General features: G+C 45.3%; 3 protein-coding genes across 3 annotated transcripts; 1 reads left to right on the top strand and 2 right to left on the bottom strand.

Moving 5' to 3' along the window:
* Positions 1 to 1,657: 1,657 nt before the first annotated feature.
* Positions 1,658 to 2,086, bottom strand: N7487_003021 (uncharacterized protein; the record flags this gene model as incomplete). Its single annotated transcript, XM_056870768.1, has 1 exon — positions 1,658 to 2,086. The coding sequence occupies one exon, from the start codon at positions 2,084 to 2,086 to the stop codon at positions 1,658 to 1,660; it is 429 nt and encodes a 142-aa protein (XP_056735552.1).
* A 433-nt stretch (positions 2,087 to 2,519) lies between these two features.
* On the bottom strand, positions 2,520 to 3,464 carry N7487_003020 (uncharacterized protein; the record flags this gene model as incomplete). Its single annotated transcript, XM_056870767.1, has 1 exon — positions 2,520 to 3,464. One exon carries the CDS (start codon positions 3,462 to 3,464, stop codon positions 2,520 to 2,522), a length of 945 nt encoding a protein of 314 aa, XP_056735551.1.
* A 145-nt stretch (positions 3,465 to 3,609) lies between these two features.
* N7487_003019 (uncharacterized protein) lies at positions 3,610 to 4,002 on the top strand (the record flags this gene model as incomplete). Its single annotated transcript, XM_056870766.1, has 1 exon — positions 3,610 to 4,002. One exon carries the CDS (start codon positions 3,610 to 3,612, stop codon positions 4,000 to 4,002), a length of 393 nt encoding a protein of 130 aa, XP_056735550.1.
* Between the last annotated feature and the right edge of the window lie 8,988 nt (positions 4,003 to 12,990).

The following is a 12,990-nucleotide window of genomic DNA, read 5'->3' as shown; positions in this document are numbered from 1 at the left end:
ACCGACCTCTTGAGAAAGCTAAGCCGTAGGTCAAAGGACTTTGAATGATAGACGGTATTGGGCGCGGAGGCTCAGGTGGAGTGCCGCGGCGCACTGGCTATTTGCTTTCACCGCGCGGCTTGGACTGAAGACTGTTTATATCGGATGCTTGTTTATGTATAGAGTCAGACTGAGGTTTGATGATCAATTCGTATTCTTCCAAAATCTGAACTTCAGTCTTGAAAGAGAGTGGCATCATAGGGTATGACTGTACAAGCGGCCGTTCTGGTGATGGTGACTCTGGTAATGGCATCTACTCGAACTTAATTGGTGAGCTCACGCAGCCAAGATGAGCAAGAAGAGCGTAGTTTGACAATAACGGGTTACCTCTAGCTACGTTCGTAATTAGACCGGGGGTTTTCCCGGCCGGAAGTTCGACGTGGAAATATCACAGCGAAAAGCAGAGAAACAAGACCGAGCGACCACAGAGAGCCTGCCCCGAAAAACGGTTGCACATTTCCGAAGTCCGAAAATCCGAGAACGGAGATTCGGGAGGGTGTACCCTGGGAGGTTACTGGATGCGTTTGATTGGTTCGGATTATTCAGATGAATGAAATAGGCCAAAACTCCGGAAATTACAGGGTGGGCTCTTAGGACGGTACAGTCGGATAACTCCGGGTCTGGTTCTTCGAGATGTCTCGATCGGAGGATGAGTCTTATCTGAAATATAAAATGGATTTGAAATAAGGAATTCAGGTTGTTGATAGTATAATCATGAGTAATGGTGAATAGTGAAGGGAGAGGGAAGAATGCAAGTTTACATATATGGTGGGCACAAAACGGCAGAGGGAGGGATTGAAGCCCATAGCGCTAGCAAGGGGCCACTTAGATTATTCGAAAGTCCAATTTTAGGTTTTCTTTTTTTCGATTTATTTACTTGGTCTTCCCAATTGACAGGGCTAATAATACACCTTCCTTCACCTCCGATGCGTTTTTACTTAATTACAACATAAGAAAGCCATGGTACTACTCCACAGAAAGGGCTTCCAGCGATGAGTGACGATCTTGTCTGACACACGTCTTCATTTACCTTTTCTACTAGTGTTATGTAGGGCTCTGCAAGATATAAAGCAGTAGGAATATATGGCATTGTTGAGAGAAGTGGATAATTCCCGCCCGTCCCGAACACCCAACCCTAATTAATGTATTCTCTCTCGCCATGCCCCAGCGGGAATATAATTAAGATAGTCCTATCTTGCCATATAGGAGTAATTACATCCTACTAACTTAGGGTGGAATTGGGGTTTTTTCCTTAAGTATAGGGGATAAAAGTGGTAAGTAATGTGGAATTACTTCTAGGCTTCGTACGAAGGTAGGATTTTAGGAAGTTCTAAGTTAGTATTAGATATCTTTATATTCTGAATTTCAGAAACGTACGAGACGTAATTAAAGTGTGGTGGATTTTTGAAATTTCATGAATTTTTTTGATAGGGTCGGGCTAGAGGTAATTAATTGTACGGAGTAGATAACGACATGCGAGTAGGGAGAGATATATACGATACGAACGCCAGCCGTGGAACCTTTAACTCACTTCCGCAAAATGGTTGATTGAATTATGGAGAATTCTAACATCCAGAATGAGTCTATAAATCCAAAACCGAACAATAATCACGTAGGTTCACGCTTGGATCTCCTGCTCAGCCTTGCGCTTCTCCTCCGATTCGGTAACCGACCGCCCCCGGCTTTCGATCTCTTTTTCCGCGTGAGGTTTTGTTTCGCCGCCGTCATGTAGCGTTTCTTCTGCGCCCTCAACGATATCTTCATAGCTCATGACTTTTGCATGTCCTACGACCGTTTGACCAGCGGATTGTCGACAGGTCTTTTCGTTGTTCTGCTCAAACAGGATGAGGTTCTCCTCCAGCAATAAGGCGCGTTCGGCAAAGACCTTTTCGGCCGCGCGGCTCAATGTCTGCAGACGATGTTTGCACGTTTCATCTAGATTCTGGGTGTCTTTTTCCACCTCGCTGCAAAGCAAAGCGAAATGATCAGAAGTGTTTGGAGTGTGACAGAGGTGAAAGGATACGGTTGAGGGGTCCACTGGGACCATGGTCTGTATCTCGAGTTGGGGCGCTTGCTCTCGTAGGACGCGAGACGGATCGAAGGGAAAGAGGCCGCTCTTCGACCAGGCAGATCGTATATTCCGGGGTGTACACACACACACACACAATTCATTAACGCCCGGCGGCTAAGCCGAAAGGGCAACTAAAACTGATCTATCAATACACGTCCTAATATACATCTGCTGTGTCTCCTTCGAGCCCATACATGGATCCTTGCAGTATATGTCCTCTCAGCTGTCAATATCATAGAGATCCTTGTGGGTTAGTAAGTTGGTTAGTAGACTGGCTTGAAGGCGCTTCTTCAAGTGTTCAACATCCTATCTTCGGCAGTTGAAGCACGTCCACCATTTGTGGCACAAGGTGGTAGGTGTGGGTTGGTGAAGAGGGGGGGGTGTCGTGTCGTTGTGTTGGTTAACGTGATTAGGTGGCGTCGAGTCGGCCCGTTGCGATCGCGAATCGTATTGAGGCTCGCACAGCTTCCAAGTTCGGCGTCCAATGCGGATTATCAGAAGGCGATTTCCCGCCCAGAAAGAAGGAGAGATTTCCTCGGTGAGTTTGGCTACATTGCAGCAGTGCTATTCGTTGTGTGGTCCACTTCCGACATCGGAAGAGGAAGTGTTCCACGGTCTCACTCGCTTGTCCACATGCACACTGATTCGTGTCTGCCACGTTGATCCGACAGAGATAGCTATTGAGTCTGGCCATGCCAGTCCGGAGTTGGGCCAGTACGCTCGCTTCCTTCCACGTCAATCGATCATACAGCTGTCGAGTGTGCTTTCCTGGCAGTGCTGCATCTACTCTTTTCACGTGTCTTCCTACGTTCTCCGGCAAGTTATTGCTGGGAGCCGCATGAGACCGAGCGATCTTCAGCGTTGTCGACTTCATTCTGGGGGCAGGTTTTTGCAGGGCGGCATCCTTCTGGGTCGCGGTCCTGGCTTGCCCTTTGGCCAGACCTAGCAGTTTATTGTCCGCGCTGGTAGGGACCCATAGGATATTGATGTGGTTTCCGTTTCTCCGCAGCCTTTTCATCAACTTGTACGATTGGCAGACGAACTCCTGGCCCGACTGTTGCCGAGGATTCCTCATCGTGAGGGCCGCTGCTTTGTTGCTCGTGAGCAGCGTGATCCTGTAGTCTTTCAGTCCCACTAGCATTTTCAATGTGTGTGCCAGTGCTGCTAGCTCCGCGGAGAACGGATTTTGCTCTAATCTTGGGCCTAGTGTCGTGGAAAAGGTCTTCAGTTTCAGCTTCCGATATCGAGGTGGCTGTTTCTTGATCGCCACCCCAAAACCTACGAGGCCGTTTCGTGCTGAACTGCTGACCGCAACTTGCAATGATCCGCCCGGTACGATGTGCGAGTGCGGCATTGCTTCACCATCGCTCTGTATGCGAGTCTCCCACGGTGCCAACACGAACGACCCACGCTGATGTCCCTAACAGTGTTCGCGAGCAGCTTTATGCCGAGGAGAATCAACGATTGGACAAAAAAAGAGACCCACAGAGAACTCTACAATGGGGTCAATGTGTCCTCCTATCAATATCAATGTCCTCCCGGCTGGATCACCTCAGCAATCGATACATCCTCCTGCTAACGACGCCATACCTACCGCGCCCGACTGTACTGAATTTATCATGGTTGACGGCCTGTTAGATATCGCCGTGGAGGAATATACTGAATGGCAGCAATCGCGGGTGAGCAACGAGACTTTCAGGGAAAACATCAACAAAGCACGCGATGTGACCCTCGAAAACTGTCTCGACCTCATGCAGATTTATGAGGATCAGGACCCAGGTTTCTTTGTCAAGCACGGCGTGAAAGTAGGTGCCGCCCGGCGGTTCGTTCGTGACATTGGCCTTTGGGTGAAACGGCGGAGAGAAGCGACTTGCAGCGACATTTTCCTTTAGTCTGAATATTTTATATATTGTGATTTCGAACAACCCATAGTGGTACAGTATGGCATATTGCATTTACTCCTTGTATGAGTAGCGTATGAGTTCTGAATGAGCTTAGATTTCTTTCAGCGGTGGCACTGCCATAATATAGTAGGCAAGGCCGTTCTAAAGGGTTTGCCAACACTGTACAGAGGACATCATCGGATATTATAACGGATGTCACTATTGTGAGTAGATTTCGTCCGCCGTTTAATGAGGTCAACATTGTTTCAGCTTTATCTTCCCAATGGATGTCGGACCTTCCGGTTAGGGCCTGTTCCCTGCGTTAATTGTTGGCGGTATCAACCTTAACGTTGGTCCTGCGAATGAGGCAGAGGCGTAGGTATTTCTTAGCTTAGCGATTTGGAGTCACATGACGATGAGGCTGAGGAGTGCCCCTCTTTCAGCTTGTGGCAATCCAGCAATAATACTGATCTTGAACCACACACGAGACAATTTACTGTACAGTACTTCTTCATGACGTCGATATCATTTGGGGACAAAAATAGCGGACTCCAGGTTGGACTAGTCTATCGCACAACCCGGGTTTGGGTCGAGATATCGGACCCGGACCCGGACCCAGCCTGGGTCCGGGTCGAAGTCAGCGAACCCGGACCCAACCCGGACCCAGCGCTGGGCCCCCAATGGGGCCCCAGTAAAACCCAACTTTGCATAAAAACAAACTCTTGGCGTTCATAAAGTTGCTAAATAATCAACATGTAATCTTCGTATTTTTTTGTGTTTTAGATCGAACCCATATGAACTCACTTATTCGACATCAACTTTATATGACTAAACTAAATAGACACTTATATCATTTTATATTGGCCAGATATTAGTTTATTACCAATAAAAATTAAAGATAATCATGGTTGTAGTGGTATTTGATAATTTAGGTTTGCTGACATGGTTGAAGTTGTAGAAATATATTTTGAATACAGTGTAAAGTAGTCACTCTATCCTTACACGTTGAGATCTCCTTTCGACTACTACTATCTCTGACCGCGGTCAGAAAATTAATTATACGATTAAAGCCTTATTCTACTATACTTTCTAACCGCGGTCAGAAACTCTAGCTGAGGGGATCTTACAGTGAGCGCGGGTAGAGCCCGAGTACTAATACTCCTAGTTTCTGACCGCGGTTAGAAACTCTGGCTGAGGGGATCTAGCAGTAAGCGCGGGTAGAGCCTGAGCCTTAGTACCGGCATTAGCCCGTTATAATTGCTGGGTTTTGCTGGGTTTTGCTGGGTTTTGCTGGGTTTTGCTGGGTTTTGCTGGGTTTTGCTGGGTTTTGCTGGGTTTGGCTGGGTTTGGCTGGGTTTGGCTGGGTTTTGGCTGGGTTTTGCTGGGTTATGCTGGCTCTAACCCACTTAAACCTATAATATATACCAATTAAATGCTAGTGAAGTAGGTACTTTTGATAAACGACGACTTGATCGTTCAGCTCTCTATTCACAGCTAGGGTAATACGTCTTCTGCCCTTTGTAAGTAAATCCCTTCTCTTATTCTTCCCCTCGTAATTGATCATTTATTTATTTCGCCTATTATGTCCCAGAGCCAGCAATCTAATTTGACATCCTCGATTTATGATGGAGATATAGACAATCTTGGTTATCTTACCCCTTCAAACCGACTTGGTACCCCTGAACCATCCACTAGCCAGCAGACGTTCGATCTCGACTCTATTGACTCCGAATTCCTTCGTCCGATTATTCCCCTTATACCTCCTACCTCACTTCTACGTGTTGGTCCCGATCGGAGAAAGGCATTTGTTCTTTATGACAAAATGACTCATACCGAATGGGTCGACTGGTGGTTACAGACTGATTTTGGAAGGAAGAGCAAGATCCATTGGGACTCAAACCACCAGTCTGATGTTTGGGGTAGGTTTAACCAGGTTGCAAATAGTATCGATGGGGCACCAAAGGTTATGTGTAAGAATTGCGGCCAGATTCTTGAGCATCCTTACACTATCCATCCTCATCCAACGGGCGACCGGAAAGCACAATATCATGGCACATCAACAATGTCAAAACATATCAAGAGCGCAGGGTGTCGAAAGGCTAAGGGTGGATCAAAGCTAGAGATCACAAGATTCCTCAGCAAAGCTGTATGTTCTATTATAACTTAATCTTTTATTCTCCTTACTAAATTTTTTTAGGATGATACTCCGACCGAGGCTCCTTTCTCACAAGAGGCCTGGGAGGAAGAGATTTTATCCTTCTTATCTCTTAATCGACTCCCATTTCAACTTATCGAGCACCCAACGTTTCAGAGCCTAATTCAAATGGCTCGCACCTCTCTATCCACCCCGTTTATCCCCTCTGCTGATACAATTCGTCGTCGGCTATCAAGCACAGTTAAGAGTCGGCAACAGAGTGTGCTTCAGATGCTTCCATCTCACTCAAAGATATCTATTGCCCTTGATTGCTGGACCTCTCCCTTCTCACAGGCGTTTATGGCAATCACTGGCTATTTCATTGATAGCGACTGGGTATATCGAGAGGTGCTACTAGACTTCAAGCCTATTTATGGGGCGCATACTGGTGCAAACCTAAGTAGTGCGCTGATAGAGACCCTCACAGAACATGGAATCGAAGATAGGGTGTTTGGGCTGACAACAGACAATGCATCAAACAACAAAACTCTTATGGAATCCCTTCAACAGGTTTTACCGGATGGTGTTATTGTTATTCGAATTCCTTGTCTTGCCCATGTTATCCAACTTAGCCTGAACCAGCTTCTTGGACACATCAAGGCAGTTCCAGAAAATGAGACTACAGAGACAAAGTGGACTGATCAACAGTCTAAAATGGCCCAGCAGAATGCACAACAACAGCAGCGAGGGATTTCTTCTACGCTGAATAAGATTCGTTACCTTGCAATATATGTGAACGCTAGTCCCCAGCGCCGGGAGAGTTTTTACAATCTCCAGCCCCAAAAAGTCAAGATTGCCCCAATCCAAGATGTGAAGACCCGGTGGAATTCAACATTCCTAATGCTTCGCCGCGCGAAGAGACTACGGTCTGTTTTTGGCCCTTTTTGTGAAGAGTATGCTCGTCTTGATCTGCTACCAGATACCGAAGAGTGGCGTCAAATTGACTATCTTCTTTGTATCACGGAGCCATTCTTTGATTATACTCTACAACTCTCAAAGACTCGGGATATTACTGCACATTATACTTTTAAGATATACAACCGGCTTTTTGAGCATCTTGAACAGTCAATGAAGCAGCTCAGACGGAAGCGTGTTCTATGGAAGAAACAGATGCTTGATGCGCTCGAAGCTAGTCGACTAAAGCTTGACGAATATTACTCTCAGACTGATCATATCCGAGGGTATATCTTTGCGATATGTACCATGCTTGCGCCTGTGAATAAGTTTCAATTCTTTCAAACTGATGACTGGGATCAAGAGTGGCGCGATAAATATCGCCAGGCATTCCAAAAAGCTCTCGTACCATATCAAGATCGGCTTTCTCATATACAAGACTCGCAACCTTCTTATAATCAACCTCGACCAAGTTCGAAGCTTGATAAGATGTTGAATAGTAATAGAAGACAGCTGTCGGGAGTCACAGATGAGATAACACAATATCTCGATAGTGGTATGTTAACCCTAAATAATATTAATATTTTACTAACTAGTTAATAGATACGATTGAAATTGCGCCTCTTGGTTTCTGGAGAGAGAATCAACACCGCTTTCCAGCTATTGCAGCTCTTGCAAGGGATATTCTCTCAATACCAGCAACAGGCGCTGGTGTTGAACGACTATTTAATACCGCTCGAGATATCTGTCATTACCGCCGGGGAAGAATGAAGTCCGAAACAATCCAAGAGCTTATGATGTTCCTTTGTACTTCAAGATTCGATCTTGAGGAGCAAGAGGCTAAGCGACTTGAAGAGTTTTTTACACAAGACGAAATTGAAGTGGCGAAGGAAGAGAAGGATGAGAGACCCGATGGGGTTGAAGTAGACCCAATTAGTGATACTGAAGAGCTAGATAAAGGGGATAAGGAGAATAAGGCGATAGAGGATATTGAAGATGATATGATTGAGCCTAAGCTACCGGATAATGGTACGCAGCTCCGATTATCAGGACGGAAGCGTAAACAGCGAGATGATGATAATTTCCAGTATCACTAGTTAGCTAAAATATTATCTTCCTACCCTAAATCTACATACTCTTGATATAGATAAGATGCAAGAGAAATACCCAAAATTACAATAAGAGATTGTATAAATTATGCAGTGAGGATTCCTTGGTATATTTGTCTTATTTGTAACCCAATTGGGGCCCCAGTATGGGTCCGGGTTGAGGGTAGTAACCCAGAACCCAGCGCTGGGTTGAGATTTTGGACCCGGACCCAACCCAAACCCGGGTTGGGTCCGGGTTGGGTCCGGGTCCGGTTGGGTTCTGCGGAAGCCTACCTTTTGTCGAGGATGATGTCTCCTATATTAGTTTCAAAGATCTGTACCGGGTAAGAAAGACCGCGGATATCGAGAGAAATCTCCAACTACCTTTTAAAAACGTCTAATGCGACCTTCTTACGCCTTCGGTTACGCTCTAGACTAATCGTGATTGCAATATCCCTCTCGATACGCGAGCGTAATTGGGTTATATCCGTAGAGGGGTCGGTATAGTAGCTGGAATTGATATACTTAGACGGGCGAATGACACAGCAAAACTGAAAGTTAGGTGGCCCGCGGCTTCGGAAGCTCCAGTTATAGCCATCGGCAGCTATATACACTTTATAACCCTCCCTAGCTATCACCATTAGACTGCGACATCGCCCGTCCATGGGCACCTAGGAGGTGCCCAAGGCCCGTCCACGGTGGGCCTTGGGCTATTTGGATTTTCGAGTGCCCGTCCATAACGCCCAAGGCCCACGGGCATGCCCACGGCGGGCATGCCCACGATGCCCACCATTGCATAAAGTCACCCAAAATGGACGTATAACTCGCTGACTTTGCATAATAAATAACTGTTATTTACACCTGTTTTGCCAACTCCATGTAAAATGGCAGTTTTAATCTACAACATCTATCAATTTTACTGAAATATCTATGTATATGAGAAACTAGTATATATATGATACGAATTGGAATAAAATTTTAATCGAAATACATCATGTTGTGTGGTATTTTTATTAACTTATCAAATCATACTGTAACAGCTTGAAGATATATATTCAAGTCAGTGGTATATGCCTGGCATTTTCCATAAGTAAAATACTACTTATGGATTCTACTTTATCTCTCACTCTGGTATATTTCTTATAGGTAGATCGAAAGATAATTAGTATAATTCTTATTTTATAAGCTTATATCACTAAATTCTGTCAATTATATCACTCAAAGACTTGTGTTATTATTCTGGGAGTTTTAAATCCTTCGATTGTAACTTAAGATGGGCGTTTAGGTATATTCCCATGGGCGTGCCTACGGGCGTGCCCACGGGCATGCCCATGGACAAAGACACTTATAGCCAATCAGCTTATAATATATAGTGGGTCTACACTCAATTTACGATCTATCAGATCTATACAAAGCACCCCTTTTACTAGTAATCCTCGTTTTACACGGTCGCAAGTTACCTATTATAAGTTCAGATCACTCACTCTCCTATAGTCGTTATATTATCCCTTATATCACATTAACTATGTCCCAACCTAGTGCCTATACCGCAGGGCCTTCTTCACTTCCTCCGAGCTCCTAACCAGACCTCTCCTACGTCGCCGATATATTTGATCCTAACCTTAATCCAAATATTGATCCCAGTCTCTTCAACAGCCAACAGACTTCTATCTCACTGATAGAGTCCGAGTTCACTCAACCGGCTATTCTTAATTACTCTCTTAAACGCGTCGGCCCCGATCGGAGAAAGCAGTTTATCCTCTACGACGCGATGAACAACGCGTCCAAAGTAAAGTTTATCGAGTGGTGGCGTACCACAGTACGCGGCAGCAGTACTAAGACATAACAAAGGCTACGATGGGATGCAAAACACATATCAGATATCTAGGAGAACTTCGACCAGGTAGCATATCATATTACAGGCGAACCTTTAGTCATGTGTCGGACGTGTGGGGTTACATTGCCTCATCCAAGTACAAAGCAAAGCGGCACCAATACACTTAAGCGGCATCTAGCCTCAGGCAAATGCCAAAAGGGTAGTAAAAGCAAGTCTACACAACAGTCGATTAAGGAGACTATACAGCATATACCGGTAAGTCTTATATTATTATACCCTTCAAGATAACTAACATATTACATATTAGGCACTGGAGTTATCTTATAACTCAAAATTCTCGAATGATGAATAGGAAAGAGAGCAGATTGAATATCTTACCAGTCTGAACCTCCCTTTCCGGATACTTAAGAGGAAGCAATTTGCTTCCTTAATTCGAATGGCACAAAAGGCTCCAGCTGAACCCACTTTACTCCATCCTCGCACTGCTCAACGCCGGCTCAAGAAATTGGTCGACGAGGAGCAACATTCAATTCTCGCTACCTTACCACAAGATGCGAAGCTCTCAATTGCCCTCGACTGCTGGACATCGCCTTTTCAGCAGGCATTTATGGCAATCACAGGGTACTTTATCGACCGAGACTGGAATTACCGTGAGCTCCTACTTGGTTTCGAACCACTTAATAGGGCGCATTCTGGTATAAATCTAAGTGAAGTACTTATAGAGATCTTTAAGAAGCTTGATATTACTGATCGTGTGTTAGCGATTACATCAGATAACGCGTCAAATAACACAACTTTAGTACAGGCAGTTCAAGACTCTATTGACTCCCTTGAACTACCGAATAGCCCGGTGGTTGTTCGAATCCCTTGTCTTACATATATTATCCAGCTAAGCCTTCGCGAGCTACTTAGATCGGTGAAGGCCGATCCCCAGAACGATACCACAGATCGGAATGTTTCAGATGTCCAAGCCCAAGCCCAAGCTCGATCGCTCCGTACTTCACAGAGTGAACAAGTCATTGTACAAACCCTTATTAAGGTAAGTGTATCACTTTGTTTATCACTTAATATATCTAATAACTATCTAGATTCGAGGGCTTGCTGTGTTTATTAATATAAGCCCCCAACGTCGCGATGATTTCTTCCGTCTCCAGACCAATAAAGCAAAACTTACGCCTATCCAAGATGTCCGCACCCGCTGGAATTCTACCTTCTTAATACTTCGTCGTGCGAAACGCCTCAGCAAGCCCTACGATGAATACTGTGATAACATTGGGACTCAGAAATACAAACTCAGTAAGGCAGAATGGCGGCAGGTCGACTACCTCCTGTATATCACAGAGCCGTTCTATCGCTTTACCACAGTGCTTTCAAAGACCAAAGAGATAACAGTACATCATATTTTTGGTATTTATAACGCCCTCTTTAAGCACTTCGAGGAATCGATTGCACGACTCACTCCGAAAACCATACCTTGGAAGAAGGCGATGCTACAAGCCCTCAATACTGGGATAGCAAAGCTTACCTCTTACTACACAAAGACGAAAGAGATCCATAGTAGTCTCTACGCGATTGGAACAATTCTTGCACCCCAGCATAAGCTTCACTTCTTCTCAAGTAAGGCGTGGGGTACATCGGAGAACGACACAAACTGGAGTGATCAGTATAAGGAAACGCTTCGCCAGTTCATAGCTCCTTACGCCCAAAGACACACTCAGACACGGTCCTTACGAGAAGAGCAACCCCCCAAGCGTCACTCAGCCAGTACAAGTGACCTAGACGCCCTCCTTGACCTTCTGCCTCACATCCACTCTGATCCATCAACGTCGGAGCACGAACTTGCTAGATACCTTGAAAAGCGTACGTTATATTCACTGTTATTACGAGCAGGAATACTAATACCTATAATAGCAAGGAGAAAGGTCGATCCTTTACAATTCTGGAAGGAATATAAGAATGAATTCCCAATTCTTTCCAGTATTGCTCGCGACATTCTCTCTATTCCTGCAACAGGCGCTGGAGTTGAACGTCTTTTCAATTCAGCACGGGATGTCTGCCACTACCGACGTAGGCGGCTGAGTGCGAAGACAGTCCAGGATATCATGATGTTCCGGTGTAAAACCCAGTTCGACATTGAAATAGAAGAACTACCCGATAAGGATACGTCCTTAGATTCAATGCAAGAAGCAGACGAACAGAGAGAGGCTGAGCTTACCACTGATATGCCTGAACCAATCAGCGATAGTGAGGATTCCGAGGATAATGATCCTGTTGGACTGATCGAGTATGAGTTTATAATAGAGAGTCAGCTTCCTCGTCCTTCTATAGTGCTAAGTACGCGGAAGCGACAGAGAAGTGAGCTAGTCGACAGCGAAGATGAGAGCAGTCCTCATCTCCCTTATTATAGAGATAAGGGTAGCACTCAAAAGCGCCCTGGTTTAAGAGAAGCAAGGAAGCGTGGCAAACCCAATAATGATCAATTTGTATCGTATTAGTGTGAATGTATGAATATAATGAATGCCTAAGTCATTATGCAAAGGCTTCCAAGGCTCATTTCTGACCCCGGTCAAAAAAGTGACAATGTGTCAAGTTGTTGTATAAAGGCTTCTAAAGCTCATTTCTGACCTCGGTCAGAAAATTGACAGTAGTATCAAGTCATTGTTATCAAGTCATTGTACATGTAATCGAATTACTCAAAAATACAGAGAAAAAATGCACAAATAATGCAGGTCACGAGGTCAAGAAATTCTGCTTACTAAAAAGGCCCATGGGCGCCCACGGTGTCCATGGACAATGGGCCCTAAGGGTAGGGCCCGTCCATGGGCGTATGGATAGTGCCCATCGCCCGCTTACATAAGGCCCGTGGGCACTGCCCAGCCGCCCGTCCATGGGCGATGTCGCAGTCTAATCACCATCGCGGCCAACTTTAAGCCTTCTCCGTACCCCTTAGAGAGACGGTCATTCCCTTTCTTAGAGGTTTGCCC

This window comes from Penicillium crustosum, assembly GCF_028827405.1.
Source record: "Penicillium crustosum strain IBT 35664 chromosome Unknown utg000001l_segment0_segment0, whole genome shotgun sequence".
NCBI lineage: Eukaryota > Fungi > Ascomycota > Eurotiomycetes > Eurotiales > Aspergillaceae > Penicillium > Penicillium crustosum.
The sequence above is the reverse complement of the archived record's forward strand: the minus strand, read 5'-3'. Positions and strand labels throughout refer to the sequence as shown.